The sequence below is a fragment of the Morone saxatilis genome, unplaced genomic scaffold, assembly GCF_004916995.1.
Source record: "Morone saxatilis isolate NCDOM2014 unplaced genomic scaffold, NCSU_SB_2.0 Contig24, whole genome shotgun sequence".
Lineage (NCBI taxonomy): Eukaryota > Metazoa > Chordata > Actinopteri > Moronidae > Morone > Morone saxatilis.
This window is the reverse complement of record NW_023339807.1, coordinates 14,607,868-14,627,995: the sequence shown is the minus strand read 5'-3', so window position 1 is coordinate 14,627,995 and position 20,128 is coordinate 14,607,868. Positions and strand designations below refer to the sequence as shown.

Below are 20,128 nucleotides of genomic sequence, written 5' to 3'. Positions count from 1 at the left end.
ACACAAATAGTAGCAGCAAAAAGAAAGAAAGTTGCACATGGGCAATAGATTGCACAGTGAATATGACATATAATATAATATTATTATAAATATATAATAAAGCAACCTTGCAGTAAATTCTAGTTTCCTGATGGTTAAAATGTTCAGTTATTGTTGAAACTGAGTTAGAAAGCTGTTTATTCACCTTATGGTAATATTTTTGGCCTCATGCTGACAGGTGTTTCCATTAATTTGTCCATCCCATTTGAATTATCAATGGACAGTATACCCAAATATTAGTTGACTCAAGGCCTACATACGACTACATATATAGTCGCTGTAGGGATGCACCAATCCGGTTTGCTGGATCAGTATCGGTTCTCGAGTTGGACTTATTCACAATAAATACATTTTCTCTCCCAGTGTCATTATAAGAGTCATTCCTTTCACTAAAGGTTACACTCATTCTTTCATAGCGGGCTGCTGACTCAGTCTTTAACACCCCAGTAATTCCTGGCCTCATGGTACCTCACATCAAAACAATTGCAAGTATACAAACGTTACATTTGTGGGAAAGAGAGCGCTGGTATCAGATCGATCCTCTGTATTGTCTAACACCCAATCTAAAGCTATCGGGATTGCATTGGGAGGGGAAAGTTGGATCGGTGTATCCCTAGTTGTAGGAAATCCTTAACCTCACTGCTAATGATAAATCACCTCTGGGTATGTTTGTTTGCTACAGATACCTGAGATGCATGTGTATGCCTGTAGGAAAGTAGTTTGATACCTGAGCTCCATTGTTGTTTGGGTCCTGATTCCCACTCAGCCTGTTGAGTGTGATGAAATTTAACTCAGCACAAACCTGAGCCGCTCAGGCCTGTGTGTTGTGTAGAGGTGGGTGATTTGTATAAAACACTCTTTTATATTACAGTAATGATATATATCATGATCAGGGGCATTTTTTGGAAGAACAGTTGAGAATCTGATCATGGAGAATGTCTGGTTTTGGTAAATTATAAATACATATATAAATCCAATTTGACCATTAAACAGTTTTGCTTATTGATGTGCTACATTGCCTCCAATGGGCTAATACACCCGGATATGTTAAAGTGTTCATCATAAAATCTACTTTAATGATGCCTACAGTTTTTTCTTACACTTCTGTATAATTGTTTATTAAATTATACATTTTAGCATTGAGGTAATAGTTGTTGGTTTACTGGACTTCGTTATATTCACAGGTTTGCCTAACCTCCTCGTGGATGTAAATAGGAAGGACAAAAAAATAGAAGCATCTCTCAGTATATTGCAGTACAACATCACCTCTAACTATTACCTTAATAATAAACATCTAGTTGAAATTATACATTTCCAACAATGTCACAAAAAACTTTTAAATTACATTCTTCATAAAGTAGAAAGAGCTGTTGAATTAGATTGTACAGGTGTACCTGATAAACTGGCCACTGAGCATTTGTTGTTAAAATCGTAAACCCCTATGTTGATGTATAACTCGATACCAATGAAGCCTACTGGATAAACATTACTCTGTGTGTGTGTGTGTGTGTGTGTTTCCAGGGAGACGTCTCCTCATGCCTTCCAGTTGGAGCTGTTCTTCAATAATGTCACTAAACCCAACAATCCCACGTTCCACAGACTGGGCAGGTAAGAATGATTTTCACCCCCCCCCCTCTTTCATCTTGTTTCTGTATTAAGTGCTTAAGATGCTCATGTCTGTCTCACCTGTCAAACCAGTCACAGTAGCACCTGAGTCCTGTTCTCAGAGGCCTGAGGGTTGTGTGTGTTCAACCACCCATACTCAGGTCTCTTTGTTCCTGTGCTGGCTAACTGGTCTCTCCAGAAACTCAACCCCACCCACTCAGTAGCTGAAAGTGACGCAAAAACTTAGAGGACCCAGTGAAATAGACGAGTAGAGGAATGTTTGAGTCAAATGTTTTTTATTCAAACCTCATAATAACAGAGGTGTTCACAGTAGCACCCGAGCATAAGCTTGCATTTAGAGGTGTGCATTGTGTAAGAGTTGTTGAAAACTGTAAATACGACACACCCAAGTTATTATCTCTGCCAGGAAAGTTGGGAGTAGATTTTTTAACCTGTCTGGTTGCTTTTAAAATATCTTCCAAATGTCAAAAACAAATTTGACTGATATGTTTTTAGACAAATGACTCTTGGCCCGAGAATCCAGATAGCAATTATAAGGCAGTATTGGTTTTGTTTTACAACATAACCTGTCTTGTTTGTCTTGTTTTTTTGTGTCAAAAAAACAAGACAAAACTGTGTAGCATATATTTTCTGCCTTATTACAGGGTATCTGCAGATCTTGGAAAGGGTCTTAGAAGATGTTAAAAAGGCTTGGATTTAATTAACTAAAAGCCTTGTCTGATGTAGGCAGTAATGTATAAAACGTTAATTGATTTTATTACAGGCTGTCTGGAGGTGTATATAAACTAAAAGTGATTGTTTTAGACGGTAGATTGTGCTCACAGAAGTCCTGTATCAAACTCTTTCACTACTGCTAGCTTTTAAATGGTTAATCCATCTATCAATTTCTATGGCATTAATTAGTTATATCAGTGGACAGTACTGAAAAAAAAAAAAGAAAAGAGAAAAAAGATTTAATAATAATGAATAATTCTAGGCCGTATCGTCCCTGCTGGTCTTTTCTTTATACTTAGTCTTTGGCCGGTCTGATCGTATAACAGGTATTTATTTGCATTTTATCTGGTTTTAAAGCGGCTTTAAAAAGTTCTACATGAGGTTATGCCCTTTATCAGACAGTGGACAGTAGAGAGCTGACAGGAACTGAGGAAGAAATAATTACACAGTAATTACGTGCTGTTTGGAAAAAAATTGATCTGGTACTTCACAGATTCGTGCTAAACTACATTGCAGTCACATGCTATTTTTTAAAAATAAAATCTCTAAGACTAATGATAAACAAATATATTCAAATTGGTGTATAGTTGCACTGATGTTTTACTTTCCCTTGTCTTGCTTTCTGCCCTCAGCCTCGAATATGATGAGAACAAGTCCATCGTGTTCAGACCCAGTGGAAAGGTAAATGGCAGTCCACAAACAAGATGATTTGTATTTAATTTTTTATTTATTCTGTCTATTTGTGAATAACTGAATGGGTTTGTGTGTGCAGGTGAACACAGACGGCCTGGTGCTGCGTGGCTGGTACACCAGTCTGACTGTAGCAGTTTATGGGACAGCAGAGCGCTCACATGGACATGACCAAGGCTCACCCCCGCCTCCTCCACCCCCACCCCCTCAACAGCCCAGTGGGGCCAAGAGGATTGTTAAACAAGGTGGGCATCATTAAACCAAAACTACCCACACTCTGGCCTTCACCCCCACTTCCTTAAACTGAAACATCCGATGAGCAGGTTACCCCTGATTTACTTGTTAAACTGTCACTTGTTTGTTTGTTTGTTTTAGAGTGGGAAAAAGATGACCAGTACAATGGCAGCCCACCAAGACCGGCACCCAGAGGACCTCGTACTCCGCCTGGGCCTCCACCACCCGATGATGATGATGAGGAGCAGGTCCCAGTGACAGGTCAGTACTCTGACATGTGTTCTGTGCACATTACATTATATCACGTTATGTCAGCCGCTGTTAGATCTTTATTTATCAGCAAAAATAGAGATGCGGCTGTAATTTAAGGTCGGGAAAACATTTTTAAAAAATTTGTTTGTGTCATAAACAGGATAAATCATGTAAAAACACCAGTTTGACCCTAAAGCTGGTTTGTATAAGTTTGCCTTTATGTTTAGATAAATATATAGTTTACATGTTTGTATGTTCCCCATGGGGTATGTTGACTGAACTGTGTGCCCTCTGGTCCCTGTTGTGGTGGCTGCAGTGGGCGTGGTCAAAGAAGAGCCATGCCAGGGCCGTGACGACTACCTGGAGGCTGTTTCACCTGAAAGATCGCTGCCTGCTGATGAAACGTACTCAGATGCTGAACAAGATGAAGAAGGTGATGAGGAGGAAGAGGAGGAGCAGGAGGAGGAGGAAGATGCACGGACTGAGGGTAGTGCTCCGGAAGAGGAGGAGGAAGATGAGGAGGAGGAAGATGGGGGTGAGGACGAGGAAGAGGAGATGGAGGAAGGTAGGGGAGTTATTTTGTGAGAGTAGGATAGTCTACAATCCCAAATGGATGCCCAGCCCTGAACCCCTTGATCAGCAGACTTCCCAGGGGGCCACAGGAGCAGGGTCCATTTGGGACTGAGTGACAGTTGGAGAGAGTGTGTGTGCTCTGGCATGCTGCTTCCGTTTACAACTGCTGGATGCTCCAAACTCTCAGCTAGTCCGCCTCGAGCTACTCAGAAGGCTTATGATCAACATTCATAAGCGGTGATGTGGAGGTCTACCTCACACACGCTCACAGCCACGGCTGATGCTTGTGCTGTAGTCCCATCCTGCATGTCAAACTAACCCTGCATGTGTGGAGTGATGCTGCCATGTGTGAGTAGGTTTGTCGTGTATACGTTTGTGAATTAGAAAGGGAATATGTAGTAGTCGCTGGCCTCCTCATTTCCATTCGTTTTTACACACATCTTATGAATTTTCATCTAAGAATCTTGTTTGTAATGTATTAACTTTTGTCCTCTCCCCATCGTCTCTGCCGCCCTTTCAGGTGATGATGGCTATGAGCAGATTTCCAGCGATGAGGATGATCTGGATAATGGTAGCTTCAAGTTGCCCACCTTTGACATGGACTACACTCCTGAGGACCTGGCATCTGTCCCACCTGTCCAGTATGATCCATATGAGCGAGAACTCAGACCCCTGCTGTACTTCACCCCTCCATACAAGACCCGCTTTGATACCCAGTTTGAGAAGGCCAGTGTGGAGGAACCCCGGGACCCTGGTGGAACAGAAGGACCAGCAGGTGGAGAGGAGGCTGAGGCTGTTACGCAGCTGAAGGAGCTAATAGCTAGTATTGGAGAGGACAGAGATGCACGCTGGGTCACAGCTGTGGAAGAGGCACCTGGACTACTGGCCAAAGGGCTGGCTTATTTAATTAAACAAGGAGAGCAAGAGATGGAGGCCCCTGTTGGAGTTTTAGCCCAATGGGGACTCCAAGCTCTGAGTATGGAGATCGCACTCACACAACCCATTGCTCTTAACCTCAGACAATTGAAAGCTGGTGCCAAGCTAGTGTCATGCCTGGCAGAGTGCCCACACGGCCTCACAGCACTACTGCGTGAGGGCGCCCTCAATGTTCTGCTGGAGCTGCTCAATGCGGACCATGTGTCCTCCACCCTGAAACTGAGTATCCTGAGAGCTCTGGGTGCTTTAATCAGCGCTCCTGCTGGCATGGAGGCGTTCCTACACGCAGGAGAATCAGAGAAGAGTGGCTATCAGGTTAGCACCATAAAGTACACAAACTTCAAAACCCCTCAAATTTACAGAAATCACTCCCTAGTTGAACAATGTGATGAATTTTACCTCTGACACTAAGCTTTATTTCCTTTTCATAGCGTTTAGTCCAGCTGTTCCTGCGTGAAGAAACGGTGAGGGTCATAACTGCTGGAAACGCTATATTACAGAAAAGCCACATGTACGAGGTACTGGTCGACCTGCAGCGTGTAGCAGCAACATTGAGTGAACCACAGCAGGTACACACACACATACACTCAAACACTCATTCACACATATGTTACTAACTTAAAACACTAGGTAAATTTTCCATTATAATCATGATTGACTGTCATTGTCAGGAGGAGATGGAGGATGCTGAGAGCCCCATGGAGGAGGAACCATCGCTAAGCTCCTCCCCTGTGAGTGAGGCAGAGCTTGATAGGCTGGCAGGGGTTTTGGAAGAGTTACATCACCTGCTAGAGACGGCTCCCAACTGCATGGTGCAGCCACCTGGAAAAGCCTTCCCCACTACTGCTAGAATAACGGGACCACAGGAGAGGGACGACCCATACCCAACACTGTTTAGGTACACAATCAAACCCACATGACCTCAAGCCTTACACAACGCAGAAGCTCGGATACAAAATTCAGTGTAGTTGTCACTCATTGATATATCATTATTTTTCAGGTTTATGCATGCGTGCCATTTCCTGGAGAGCACGGCAGCAGTGTTGGCAGCGGCTGCAGCAGCTGGCCACCTAGGTGTCACCCAAGCTGTTAGAGAGGTCCTGCGCTTCCTGTCGCTCACGCAGTCAGGTCTGCTCTTCCTTCTCGCCCAGCCCACTCCCACCAACCTGTTGCTGCGTCTCCTGGCATCGATGGCAGAAGCGGAGGCCGAGGACACCACCTTTACAGGGGGAGAAGGAGGTCTCACAGGGCCAGGGTTTGGTGAAGAGGGCTTCGGCGTGTGGCTAATGCAGGCGCTGCATGCTCTGCAGGGTGTGTCAGAGCTCATGAGCCATGTAGCCACAGGGGGAGACGGAGGTGCTGGGCTTGAGGAAGGTGACAACGCAGAGGTCCTGGGCATGCTCCACGCGCTCTACCTGATGACCTTCACACAGACTGGTCGCAGCGCTGTGGCCCACGTTTTGAGCATGGACAACAACCTGTCCTGTCTGGTCACCCTGCTCCAGCACCACAGCAAGGACGGACAGGGGTACAGTTGTCCTCTCCTTTTCCTTGTGTCTCTTTTTGAATGACTTGGTTTTATTTCAGTGTGTTGAAAGTATTCTTTCTATGGTTTTGTCTCCTTCTCTTGTAGTGAGGCTAAAGCTCGCAAAGCAGTGACATATAACTATGCCTGTATGCTGGTGTTAGTGGTAGTGCAGAGCAGTAATGAACAGCGGATGATGGAACAATTTGCTGCCCCACTACTTTTAATAGCCAAGGCTGATGACACCAATGCCAAGTTACAGGGTAAATATTATCAATGTCGCATTAAAGTTTCTTGCCTCGTATGATTATTTTTGCTACGAATGTTTTTATTTTTTTGATTATTAATGTTTTGGTCTTCCTTCATACTTCAGAGCTTAGCAAATGGCTAGAGCCTTTGGAAAAACTTCGCTTTGAGATTGGCAGCATTCCCACCCTCATAGACTACATCAAACAGGTACAGATCTCTCACTCAATATACATACTGCTGAAGTAAAGCAAGATTTCAATACATTTTCATTCTCAGTAACTGTGAGCTTTCATCTTCCTGTATCAGCTGCGGACAGTCCTAATAACTCCCAAGTCCTATTAAGGGAGGGAGTGATAAATCTCAGGCAGTGTTTGGCTGCCAATGATTTGTCTATAACATTTAATTCAGGGAGTCCACCAGCTCTCTCAGTGAAGGAATCAGGGTCTCATGTCCTGCACTAACCCACAGGGACTGGCCTCTTGGAGTACAGTTTAATCACTGAATTGTAGAACTCAATCAATATTATTATCAGAGGAAAACAATAGGTTTTTGTCACCACTTAAAACCAGACCGGCTGACAAGGTGGCTCATAGTTCTGAAACCTACATAAGAATGCAGACTTTATATATATATATATATAACTGTTTACAAAGCATGAAATATTTCTTTAAGTCAGACACTCAGCTTTATGTTTTCCATCTAATTTTGTACCTTACAGATACAATATATCACCTGTAATTGCAAAGCTTAACCTACAAGTCTGAACTGCTCAAACATAAACCTGGTCTGTAGCATATTTGAGTCAAGGCTGTATGCAAATAAGAGGGCTATATGTCAGTCTTATACTTGTGTCTTTTCTTGACTTCAGAATGTGGAGAACATGTTGACTGCTGAGGGAACTGGACTGGTCACTGCTCTCAGGGTTCTTTATCACATTGCCTGCCCCCCACCTGCTGTAGAGGGTAAAGACACCAAACATGTTTTTTGTAATAGTTCTGCTGATTAAAACTAAATGCTTACTTAAGGTTACATTTTCTTACTTTCACTTGAAGATTTTTTGTTTAGGTTTTTTTTGTATTAAAGGTGCCATATAAAGTCCTTTAAGGAAACAAAAGCTATGTTTACATGTAGTTTTACTGACCAAAGCACATTGTGTGTATCCTTACTATCAACAAACCTGTTAATGTTAAGTGTTTTATAGCCTGTATCTTTACTAGCTTGCAGTCTACTTTTTTTTACTGCCTTTCCCTGGTGCATTACTGCCACCTAGAGATCAGTGGAATAGTGAGTGACCATTGGCAGGAAAACATGTGCATCCTCAAGCGCCAACAAAATGGGGACACACTCATAAAAAACTGCTCCATAGCACTACTAGTGGTCAAAAACTCCACAGGGTACCTTTAAGCTATAAAATGGGTCCTGTGTTCACTAATGTTGATTGCAACAGTAACAGAAGTCATGGCTGTTGTACAATATTTTTCACAATGTCGTCCTCCTTCCTACAGGTCAGCAGAGGGATCTTAAGTGGAGTCTTGCAGGGGTCCAGCTGTTCTCTGGCGAGGGTCTGGATACATGTGTGCGAGTCCTACAGAAGCTCTGCAGCGTGTTGCTGCAGCCATGGCGTGTGCATGGACACATGGGCCCCACGCCGCAGCGCTGCATGATCCTCAGTATATGTATCAGCACACTGCGATTATTGCGCACCATGCTGATGGAGCTCCTACGCGGTGGAGCTTTCCAATTCAGGGACACTCGAGTGGCCAGTGTGCTGGTGACGCTCCACATGATAGTGTGCTCCATCCCTGCGTCTGGACGTCTAGACGGAGAGGAGACCAGAGTGCAGGCGCTCATTGTTGATGTATTGCTCACCTTCACGCAGGGTGTTAATGAAGAGGTGTGTGATGAAGAAGCGTACAGGCATGTCTGTTTAGCCAAGAAATATTGTGCAGAAAGTGTCATTAGTAGTCATTGTGTGTGTGTGTGTGTGTTTCGTGCAGGTGACTCATACAGAAGAGACTCTGGCCAGTAACACGTGGTCGCTGATGCTAAAGGAGGTTTTTGGCTCACTGCTGAAAGCTCCTGAAGGTCTGTTCTCTGGTCTGACGCTGCTCTCTGAGCTCCTGCCTCTTCCACTGCCAATGCAGAGTACTCAGGTAACTCACTCTGTCCTACTGTCCCAACACCAATCCTGTACTTGCTTTCACCTTCTGATGATTCTTGACTTGACAGATACACTGATATTAATACATGTTTGGATCCATAGGTGATATCAGTCCAAGATGTGGCTGTAGCCTTAAACACAAGGAAGCTGTGGAGCATGCACATACGGGCACAGTGGAAAGTGTTTTCTGAGGCGTTGAGGTGTGTGTGTGCCACCAGCTGCCCTCCTCTCCTGGCCATGCTTAGGAGAATGTGTGTTCAGCTCGCAGACCTGTCTTCACCCACTGCAACACTCATCATGAAGACCCTGCTGGAGCTGCTGCTGGAGGAGCTGCAGCCGTGAGTGAAAAACGCACAGTCAGTTGTTTGTGTTTAAGATGTAAATTGTATTTTAAGTGTATTTAATGTGCTAATTGCAGGGTGGAGGGGAAAGCGGTGTGCTGGGGCCAGGTCCTGCGACTGCTATCTTTGATGGATGCTCTGGTGTCACAGAAAGCTTGCAAGAGTGCGGCACTGCACCTGCTGTCTGGATCTGTGTCTGGAGATGAACAACTGGCCGATCTGTTCCCCTTGCTGCTGTCTCTGTTGGTTCCTCCAGCTGACCACTCCTTACAGCAGCAACAGTGCAGCGAACTAGTGGGGACAATATTACAGTCACTGTGTGACCAGGTAAGCAGTATAGTGCACGTGAAGGCAAACATAAACAGATGCTTACAGGGAAACAGAAACAAACAGATAAAACCTAAAAAAATATGAATCTCCATCTTCACTAGGACATTTCTCTGATGGTATCTCCACCCGGTGAGAGCTGTGTGTCCGAGGTAGAGCTTCTGGCCAATTCGCTTCCAGGGCGAGAGATGATGTCATCAGTGTGCAACGCCTTGTTGGAGGTTTTGGGGAATTCAGAGAGCAGTGTCCCACTCCTCCTCACCTGTATCAGGACATTGACATTCCTCACTGAACATGACTATGGACTCTACCATCTCAAAGTGTAAAATTCTTCTTCTTGGCATTACGGCTGTCTCCCTTTTATGATCTCTTCTCTTCCTGTGAGGCATAGTGTCCTTTTCTTACTTAAGCAAGAGTTTGATTATATTTAATCTTTGTTTCAGTGCTCTAAAGAAACATGGTGCGGGTCTGTGCTCGCTGTTGAAGAGATTAGTATTTCCCTTCAACAAGGACTCAGCAGATTTGCTGTCGGCTCTGCTCGACTTCCTCAGACAGATTGTCAACACAGAAACAATGGTCAGTACCTGGTTTTATGGTTCAAGTGTATACCATGTGTACCAAGAGTGTACATGCTGTTGAAGTAACTGTAGAAATTATTGTGAGAAAAATGTTTGTTGGAAGCTCTTTAGGTTTACAGTTATAAATAGTGCTCTAAGTACAATTCCCTTGGCACATGGGAGCTAAATTACTAACTGTGCATAAGGAAAAAGTTGCAGAGTCGGATACAGTGTGTGATAGTTGGATTTTATATTTGGATCTGTCTGTGTTCTTATCCAGTGTGTTGATGAGGCCCAGGGGTCCGGCGAGGAGTCCGCCTGCACTACTCCACGGTTACTGACGGGCTATGAGATGAAAGCTCTACTGCAGTGGGAAGAGTCTGAGTCCCATCCACTCCCCACTTTAGAGAAACAGATTACGGTACAAATTATCCTCACATGTATAGTTTTTTTTTTTTGCATAATAAAAGACGATGCTTCCATGGCATTTAACTAACTGTAACTCTGTGTTTGTCTGTAGAAACTGTCTAAGGAAGATGATTCATTAGAGACTCTGTTGGAGAATGTGATTGTTCTGAGGCAGACGCTGGAAACGGCCACAGACACGCCTCCTGCAGCTGATACTGAGCCAACTCTGCCACCGCCCGAGACACTTGGAGCCCAGTTTAATCACAGGTAAGAAATGACATACATCAAGATTTTCTCTATTCAATTTATCTTCATTGAGCTGTCAGTCACAGGGAGGCACACCTATGAATATTACATTCGATTTCTGCGAATAGATCCTCCTAAATCTTACACAGTGGCCCTTTAATTTGGTTGTCTGAACATATCAAAGGAACACATGAGCAAGGTTTCTTGCACTTTCAATTTTAATAAGGCACGAATAGAGTCTTGGGCATGTGAATGTATGAACGAGGGACCATCATCCTCAGTGTAAAGGTCTAGTATGAAAGAATTATTTAAGCAGATATTCATAACAAAATGGTCTAAACGTGACTTGCACCACGGCTAAAACTATGACCAAACCTATCACTGATGACATACTAAAATGGGCTTCATTTTGTGGAAAATCTGAGAAAACACTGGATCTAATAATATGTATATCATGCCTCTATGTTGTTGTAGGACGGTGTTTATTCTGTCAGAAGCTCTGGATGAGCAGCTGAAGACTCTGTGGTTCTCTCCCTTCCAAACCGATGACATAGAAGCAGAACTTGATATGGTAAGTGTGAATGTATACATGCACTTTGAAGACCCCAGCAAAAATTATAATCCAGATTTTCTGTTGGTCAAAGTGCCAGCAGCTAGAGTGTCAAAATGTGCCACTATTGCATTTTCAGTAGATCAAATAATAAATACTTACTACATTACTACAGTGACTGCCTGAAGGCAAACGCATGTTTTTTCCTAACTTGGCTGCTATGTAAGCTTGATGACTCACGCGGGACTTTTAAATGGATTTTGAGATGCAATAAACAATTCAGTACATATTGCACACCCATGATTTGATGTGAACATCAAATATTAAACCCAATTACACATGGTAATGTACAGCTATGAAGGGCTATGTCTGTATGTATGTGGGTTGACTTTATGTAATATGATTACCACTTTGTCTGTGTGACAGGTGAAGGTTGATCTGGTGGGTCTGGCTCAGGAGTGTTGTCCCGAACTGGACCTGAAGGCAGAGCTGGAGCGTTCCTTCCTGTCCGAGCCCTCCTCTCCTGGTCACACGAAGGTTTCGAAAGGCTTCCGACTGGGCAAACACAAGCATGAGACCTTCATCACATCAAGGTACAGTTCTAGTGTTTGGGTGTATTTGGACCTTTGAAGTAATTTCATATCTCTTCTGTCCTGTTCTCAGGGAACTAACATCTTGTTTGAATCGACTGACTGGATTTCATCTCTTTCTTGCTTCTGCAGCGGTAAATCAGACTATGTTGAACCTGCTAAGAGAGCCCACATCATGGCTGTACCTCGTGGCCGTGGAGGTCGAGGAGGGTTTGGACAGAATCTCTGCCGACCTCATGATATCTTCCGTCAGCGCAAACAAAACACCTCCCGTCCTCCCAGTATGCACGTGGATGACTTTGTGGCGGCAGAGTTTAAAGACATTGGCACCCCTCTTGGACTTTTGCCCCCCAAACGGCCCCCCAAGAGCTCCCCCAAACCCCCCACCAGAGGACTGTTCACTGGCAACAGAGGCAGAGCCACCTTCCACAGCCAGACTCGCTTTTTCACTCCACCACAACCGAAAGGTGTACTGCTGTCCGGTACGTACACACAGACACACAACGTCATATTGAAGGAAATATTTATTGTGTTCACTTGATAAGACGTGTTTATGATCTTACAAGTTAGTGGTTGAAAGAAAGACTAGTTTTTTGTAGAGCTTTCTACTCCTATTTTATGGTCTTCATAAGCAGATGGAGTTGTCATAATGTTGTACCACCTGTTATCACTTTCCATCCACTGATGGACCATGAGATTTAGTCAAAGCTCAGACAAAAGGCTTGATTTAAGATTGTTTTTGTCAAACTATTAGCACACGGTACTGAATGTGTATTATATATTATTATACTGCATGTCAAAACAACTTGTTGGCCAGAAGAGGGAGATAAATCCTCTCTTTTGTTCTGTAGGTAACTACACCCGCAGAGAAGGAGGCCGTGGTTCATCGTGGAGCGGACAAGTTCCAGCTGTTACCCACAGAGGAACCTACAGTGAACCCCGCGGAGGTCAGAGCAACTTCACACGTGGACCACTGCCCTCCAGACAACCCCCAGCAAGTATGTAGTGTGCACACACACACACACACACTTTTTGTTGGATTTCACACTATGAATTTCAAAACACTGAACTCCATCTCTATTGTTCCAGGTGCATATCGGTTGGCTCCACGGGACCGAGCCCCCCGGGGAAGAGGAGGCGCCGGACTGTCGTGGCTCAGTGGGGGAGGAGGTGGCGGCAGTGCTGGCGGGGGAGGTGGAGGAGGAGGAGGAGGAGGGGGGAGAGGATCTCAAGGGAGCAAGTTCAGTGGTGGGGGAGGGAGCGGCGGTGGGAGGGGCAGACATGTTCGCTCCTTCACCAGGTAAATTCACCTGGGTAATGACTGCAGCCTTTCATGGCAACATATGGACCAATCAGGATATTATATATACTGTCTCCATGGAAACGTGGTGGGATGATGTTGTCACAATGACGTACAGACTCTGTGTTGATGTTTTATGTTTTGTTATCATGAGTTGTATTCAGAGAATAAAGGTCATAGTAACCAAGTTTACACTTTTGATTTTTATACACCAGACAAAATAATGACCTGATAAAGACAGTGATTTTATTTATTTAAGGTCCTTCAAGGTGCGTGACAAGAATTTTGTTTAAATAGTCTAAATTACACTACAGCCCAAGGTGGCCATTTTTAAAAGACCATGTAGGAATTTCCTTAAGTTCCTTATATTTTATAAGTGAAAGTAGTGACAAAGTATTTGTGAGAGTGAGAGGTACAATGATGTACAATGCAAGTTGAACCCAAAATATCACACCTCTCATGTGGTACATGTCTTTGTCAGCTGCATCAACAGGACATCCAGGTAACCATTAATAATAATAATTAACTAATGTTAAAGATGATATTGTTAGTGATACATGGTGGAGACTTTAAACTACCACACAGTATAACATGAAAGCTGTGCCAGTTGTCCTCCAAGAGTCCCTTTGTATGCCTTGTTTTTACCTTAAACAAACCTATAAAAGACTACACGTTGTAAATCAACCCTTTAGCTTAGTAATTTTGAAGTTCTGAACTAACCAACACTCATTTTACAAACATTTCCTAAGCATTAACTTGATGATGAATCACTAATGAAACTATGAAAAAATTAATCCTGAGATAAAGAAACTTATTTGAGGTAATTGTTTTTAATCCAAGAGACAGTACACAATGATCTGTTTGCAAAATTGATTGGGGGTGAGTTTACAAAATTAATAAATATTCACTTTCACATGAGCTTAGTCAAAAGATCCCTTTAGTTTGTAGAATTACAAAAAAAAGACCTGACAAACACAACATAGGGTTCATTCCACCGCAGACTAAAACTATTTAGGCCAGACACAACAGAACTTGCTGTACTTGCATTACATTTTCATTTCTAAATGAATGTTGGAAACCGTTTGCAAAATGTTACAAAAATAAAGATGTAATCTTTTCTAGTTTGGACAATCTCCCACCAGTCCAGTCTACTCAGATGACCGTCACCTCCCTGCTCTTTCTCTTGATGCAGTCTAGAGTCAGACTCCTGGTTCCACCTTTACGTGCTCCCTCACCCAGCTGAGGTGATGGAGGTGGACCTGACATATTTATGGCCTGAGCTGAATGTAGTGATAGACTGGAGGCATGTAAAGACGCCTCCCTCTGCTGGTGTCTAGTCTGCTCCGTGTGTAGTAGTTCCCATCCAAATGTCTGCTGGTCTCCCTGATGCTCGCCCCTGGCTGCTTGTTCGGTGGAATGTGGACTCCTGGTTGGCTGCAGGTCTCTGAGGAGCTCCAGCAGTTCCCTCTTTTCCAGCTCGGCTTCTGCCAGCTCCTGTCGTCTCAGACGCTCTGCCCCTAACAGGGCTCGCATGTCGCACATCACGCGGGACAACTGACCCTGCATGGAGACGACACAAGATTACTGAACACGCAACAACATGGTTCACAGCATAGACCTTTCTGTGTTTCTGACAGTGGTGGAGGAAGCATTTACTAAAGTGGAAAGAGTGGAAAAAAACATGTAAAAGTAATCACCCTGAGAAACATATATATTAAATGTATTCCTTTTTATATTGAATCTCAACTTTTAAGCCAATATAGGTGAGAGTTTCTCAGAAAAAAGACAAACCGTTATGTTGGGCAGTTTGAATGTCTTAATATATAATGAGGTTGTGTAAAATCTCATTTTGCATTGTAGCTTGCCATTAGATGGAGTAAAGAGAGTAGGATTGACAGGTGACCTTGAGCTCCTCCACCTCGTTCTTCAGCTGCGACTCTTTCTGCACCATGTGTCTCCTCTGTGAGTCCAACCGAGACTCCATCTCCCGTCTCACCTCCTCCACCTTGCACAGCATCTCTGCCCTGCCGAGAATATTAAATGAGACAAAGTAATGACCTAAAAAAACTGATACAAACAGGAGCTCTGTTCAGGAGTAGGAGAGAGTGAACACACATACATACCTGAGCATCTCTACTTCTGTGCGCAGCTCTGCCACACAGTTATGCTGTGATTGGTCGGTGGAGAGAAGGGTGTGGCCACAGCCGTTGGGACACTCCCTGCTGCGGAAGTTGCATTCTGACAGGTGAGCCTCCAAACCCCGCCTCTCTACCTGCACAGGACAACCTGAGAGGAGAGCAGCACATATATAGATAGATAGATGGACCTCACATGAAGAAACCATCTACACAGGTACCAGGTAGACAGTCTTCCAGCACATCTTAGGAAAGGAAATTTGTTTAAAAATAGATAAGTCACACAAGAGTGGAAACAGTACCAAAGTATTTCACACGTAGAAGTGCAGTTACTTGACTTTAGTATGACTTATACATATTCAATTATCTTGAAAGTTATTTAATTAACACTATAAAGTATATATGAAGACACCCCCTCTTTCCATTTAAGTAGTGCTCTTAAAAGTGCTGTCCATTGACCAACATAGTGGTTGGCTATTCTGTAATTATTTCAAGGGTAAATCCTCAACAATCTGCTTTCTACTTGGAAGTGAATATAGTAATTACATATACAATAGCAGTACTGGAAAAGGACTATAAAAGTATAATATATTAATATAAACCATGCCAGCTTTTACACCCCTCACTGCAGTTATTATGTTTCATCTTCAATGTAACAACCTCTCTCAGATCACAGCAGTCGTAGACAGCAACAGAAGTATCAGGCTGAATGTTGAAAGAAAGCCACACTGCATGCACACACATTGTAACTTTACCTACCACAAAGGTAACATATGTACTCTCCACCTGCCAATGACAGGTCACATTCACATTGTGAGTACAAGAGCACATGCTTGTATACACACACACACACACACACACACACACACTTTTAAATAGCTCATTAAAGAGTGATGGAAAGTTGACCGTGAATGCACTCTGTGTGAGGTCTTTGAGAGCTTTCAGTTCTGAATAAGTGCCATTGGTGCACCAGTTTGAGTAGTAGCCATGACAACAAAAGAGCCACCTGTTGCTCCCACCCACCCCCACACAGACACACACACACAGGTGTCCCATTACCTTTATATCCCACACATCCACATAGATACAAACACTATCAATGACCAATGAACTAATAATAACAAATGACACATAGATAAGATCTGTGTGAGATTTTCATACCTGTGTTAGAGCAGGATATGAAGGCAAACTCGCACTCATCCTCATGTGTGTGGAGGGTCTCCAGGGAGCAGACCACCTCACAACCCTGCGCTGCATTCACGCAGCGTATCTGCAGACGGGTCAGGTCGTTACGCATGTACCTGTCATCAAAGACAAAGACGGTGTCAGAGAATCAAGGGTAAACAGTGTATTTGTGTGACCTTACAGTATATTGGAAAGAAAGTGGGAAACTTAAGGATGGATAATTACAGTGACAAGACAGTGACAAATGTTCAGAGATGTAGACAGACCTGTACAGTGGTTTGAGGCTGCCCACATCCAGTGGCAGTCTGTCCTCGGGACAGGAGTGATGATGGACCAGCCAGCTGCTGATGCAGGCGCTGCAATATGCATGTTCACAGGGCGCCTGGAGGGGGCGCTCCAACACGTCTCGACACACACAGCACAGGAGACCCTCATTCACATAGCCCACAAACCTCTCCAGATCATAGCCCATCCTGCAACCACACGGATAGATTATACAAACATGACAAAAGGGAATAAAACTCACCAGTCTCCTTTGATTGTTCTCTTTTTAATGATCAACTCTGACAATAATGTTCTCACCTGACAAATCCAACTCTTTCTTCTTTTATTCTGCTGTCGATTTCCACTCCTCTTGTTCTCCCACAGGTCACCTCTCCCTCTTATCGCTCCACAACTACAGTCTTTCCTTCTTCATCCTCCTTTGACTTGTTGCTCCATTGAGGTGAGGGTCTCCTTTTCCCTTAAAGCCCTCCCCTACCTTGGGGAGTGCGTCTCCATGGAGAGGTAACCCTGACAACGAGGGTTCGGGACACAGGCAGGCAGCTGTCAGACGAGATCAGATCAGATCAGAGAGAGGCAGAATTACAGGAGAAGAGACACCAACACTCAGAAACAGGCACATTTTGCAACAGTGTTTTTCCTCACTGCTTTACCAATAAAGCTGGGTTCAGAGATTACTGCTGTCCTTCAACTGTTTCTGTCTCTCTTCATGATCCACCCTATCCCAGGTTTCCCTCTCCCTCTCTCTTTCTCTCTCTGTCTCTGGACGTGGGATTAACATGGATTACACTCTCTCTCTCTCCCTGATTGGATTACAGACTGCATGACATCAGATGACACAGACCACAGAAATCAAAGAGCAACCCAAACCCCTGGACTCATCCCGACCCCTTTATATAATGAAAATAGAAGTTAAAAAAATGTACATCCATTTTTGTCAGACTCAGTGGTGGAAGAAGTATCCAGATTATTTATTTAAGTAAAAAGATCAATACCACAATGTAAAAACACTCCATTACAAGTAAAAGTTGTGCTCTTCAGTTTTCACTTCAGTACAAGGGTGTAAGAATGTATTTTGTGTATCTAAAGTTAAAGTACACATTATGCACCTGTCAGTGTTATATCATTAAATATTATATTATTGATTATATATAATTACTGATACATAAACACGGAGGCTACATTTCAATGTTGTTGCAAGTCATAGGCATTATATACGCTCATTATGGTTTTTGAATTTAAAAAAAGTTGAATTTCAAAGAAGTTATGTACTTTGACATGAGTGTTTCCATCTTATGCAACTTTATACTTATACTCCACCACATTTGTTTGACAGCTTATGTTACTAATTACATTTCAGATCAATTTTTCATACCGTCCATGTCCATGTATCTTTAAAAAAAAGCTCATGAAAGGACAGTGAAGCTACAAACATATGATGGTCTTATAGAATATGGTACATTTCTGTAAATTAAACTACTCAACGGTCTATAAAATAGTTAAAATGAGCTCAACCATAAACATCTACAGCAGTAATATGTAACTTTAATGTAATATTAATCCAAAAACATCACACATAATAGCAAAACACTGACAGGGACCATTGTTGTGTAGAGAATGTACTTTTACTTTTGATTCCTTAGGTATATTTTCCTGATAGTAACAAACTTTTACTCAAGTTAATGCAGAACTTTCACTTGTAGTGGAGTATTTTCACTATGTGGCTCTACTTTTACTTACGGTAATGATCTGAATACTTCTTCTTTCCCCACTGTGTCAAAGTATAAATATAATCAGAAGCATTATCAAATAAAATTAATATTAAATTAATATATAATAATTGAAGATAACTTTACGTCCACATCAACATGTGTTAAAGATGTTATTCTCCTGTCATTGAAGGTGTGAAGTGAGGTCACACCAGGTGAGCTCGTTTTATACCTCAGGGATTGACGGGTTGCGGAAGTTCAACTGGGACGTCACCGGTAACCTGCTGTGACGTTACAAACCCAACGCACCCTACTCGCCGTTGGCCACGCCCACTACCGGGCGTTCAACCAATCAGCTTCTTCCAACCATTCAGCGGGAGAAACAACAGAATCGAGAGTTATCGTTACACAGAGGAAAATACAAGACAACACTACTTTTTGGGGGATTTAAGTGACAACTTTTGACCTTAAGTGTTTTTGTTGAACCTTTACTTCGTCCGGGTATGTATGAGACGTTGTCAAACATTAAATTACAGCCGAGTTTAAACCGAGTCAGCAGTGTTAGCGACTGTTTGTTAGCTGGGTTTCAAAGGCTTTCAGAGATGTGTTAAAAGTGACACATCTTTTATTGAGTGTGTTAGTACTATGTTAAATGTCTAAAGCTACCACAGTCAAAGTGGTGCCTTCAGGTAGCTAACAATAAGTGTGTTTGAGTTGTTCTCATGAAGGTGAAACTATAAGACAATGTTTGTGTCTGAAGTGAACAACAGAGAGAGACACCAGCAGTAAATGTAGATTCTGGAAAATATTTTCTTCTAATTGTGTCAGAGTCCCCTTGGAAGATCATAGGGCTCTTCCTGGATCACTTATATATATTAGAGATGCACTTTATGGTAAAAAAAAAAGTCATAATGTAGTTATTTTGACAGATATTGCGATTCTGTTATGATTCACGATTGGTGTGGGAACAATTAATAATTTCCACTGAAAAAACTAATAAAATCATGATTATGTGACACTTGTTGGGGTCTGTACCAAACAATGTTTTCTCACATCTGGAGAAAATCATTTGTAGATCAGGTCCTTCATTATAATGCTGTTGGTTCACACATTTTACCTCTATCAAAAAACTGCAGCTTGTGTGATCTGAATATTGCACCAGGCCATATTGCCATAATATTTGATAACATTGGTATCAATTGTACTGCCTTAATAGCAATGCCAGTATTAATTATTGTGTTTTCTGTGTGTAGGTTTGATTACTGTGGGTTTCCAGTAGAAGAATGCGTCGATCAGGAGCTCCCAGTCAGCTCTCTGGTAATGCAGTGAAAAAACCCCGGTTCCTGCCTCCTGGAGCTTCTACTTTATGTCCCGTGGCTCAATCCAAGCCCCTCGCCCCTAAACTTGGTTTGGGAAATGCACTGGAAAAGGTAAATTATTCACAGCATTTCTTTTAACCACTCAGTATTTGGATTCCCATCATCCAGCGTTGTTTCAAA

General features: G+C 42.9%; 3 protein-coding genes across 3 annotated transcripts in view; 2 read left to right on the top strand and 1 right to left on the bottom strand.

The window, feature by feature from the left end:
* The first annotated feature begins 967 nt into the window (after nucleotides 1-967).
* Nucleotides 968-13,506, top strand: virma (vir like m6A methyltransferase associated). The gene is made up of 26 exons (XM_035672167.1): nucleotides 968-987; nucleotides 1,561-1,647; nucleotides 3,012-3,060; nucleotides 3,152-3,314; nucleotides 3,445-3,564; nucleotides 3,872-4,120; nucleotides 4,649-5,379; nucleotides 5,496-5,633; nucleotides 5,736-5,962; nucleotides 6,065-6,592; nucleotides 6,698-6,852; nucleotides 6,963-7,045; nucleotides 7,707-7,800; nucleotides 8,344-8,732; nucleotides 8,836-8,991; nucleotides 9,102-9,337; nucleotides 9,418-9,667; nucleotides 9,772-9,989; nucleotides 10,111-10,243; nucleotides 10,505-10,645; nucleotides 10,745-10,899; nucleotides 11,353-11,449; nucleotides 11,855-12,021; nucleotides 12,151-12,500; nucleotides 12,870-13,016; nucleotides 13,108-13,506. Exons 1-26 carry the CDS (start codon nucleotides 968-970, stop codon nucleotides 13,320-13,322), a joined length of 5,298 nt encoding a protein of 1,765 aa, XP_035528060.1. The 3' UTR covers nucleotides 13,323-13,506.
* An 834-nt stretch (nucleotides 13,507-14,340) lies between these two features.
* rnf41l (ring finger protein 41, like) lies at nucleotides 14,341-17,484 on the bottom strand. Its single transcript, XM_035672262.1, has 6 exons — nucleotides 17,221-17,484; nucleotides 16,905-17,111; nucleotides 16,615-16,754; nucleotides 15,442-15,604; nucleotides 15,222-15,342; nucleotides 14,341-14,878 (listed from the first exon to the last, which is right to left on the bottom strand). Exons 2-6 carry the CDS (start codon nucleotides 17,108-17,110, stop codon nucleotides 14,471-14,473), a joined length of 1,038 nt encoding a protein of 345 aa, XP_035528155.1. The 5' UTR covers nucleotide 17,111; nucleotides 17,221-17,484; the 3' UTR covers nucleotides 14,341-14,470.
* A 1,531-nt stretch (nucleotides 17,485-19,015) lies between these two features.
* The window catches only part of rad54b (RAD54 homolog B), a 14,050-nt gene continuing 12,937 nt past the window's right edge, over nucleotides 19,016-20,128 (top strand). The window contains exons 1-2 of the mRNA XM_035671619.1: nucleotides 19,016-19,130; nucleotides 19,883-20,059. Of these exons, the coding sequence (XP_035527512.1) occupies nucleotides 19,913-20,059 (147 nt within the window). The 5' untranslated portion in view covers nucleotides 19,016-19,130; nucleotides 19,883-19,912. The remainder of the gene's footprint in view (nucleotides 19,131-19,882; nucleotides 20,060-20,128) is intronic.

Excerpts from the sequence above, each read along its gene's own strand:
- rnf41l (XM_035672262.1), bottom strand. The coding sequence starts at position 17,110 with ATGGGCTATGATCTGGAGAGGTTTGTGGGCTATGTGAATGAGGGTCTC. Across the intron at positions 16,755-16,904 it reads AGCCTCAAACCACTGTACAG|GTACATGCGTAACGACCTGA; the intron begins GTCTGTCTACAT and ends CTTTGATGACAG. Across the intron at positions 14,879-15,221 it reads ACGAGGTGGAGGAGCTCAAG|GGTCAGTTGTCCCGCGTGAT; the intron begins GTCACCTGTCAA and ends GTCTCCATGCAG.
- virma (XM_035672167.1), top strand. The coding sequence starts at position 968 with ATGGAGAATGTCTGGTTTTG. Across the intron at positions 988-1,560 it reads ATGGAGAATGTCTGGTTTTG|GGAGACGTCTCCTCATGCCT; the intron begins GTAAATTATAAA and ends GTGTGTTTCCAG. Across the intron at positions 7,801-8,343 it reads CCCCCCACCTGCTGTAGAGG|GTCAGCAGAGGGATCTTAAG; the intron begins GTAAAGACACCA and ends TCCTTCCTACAG.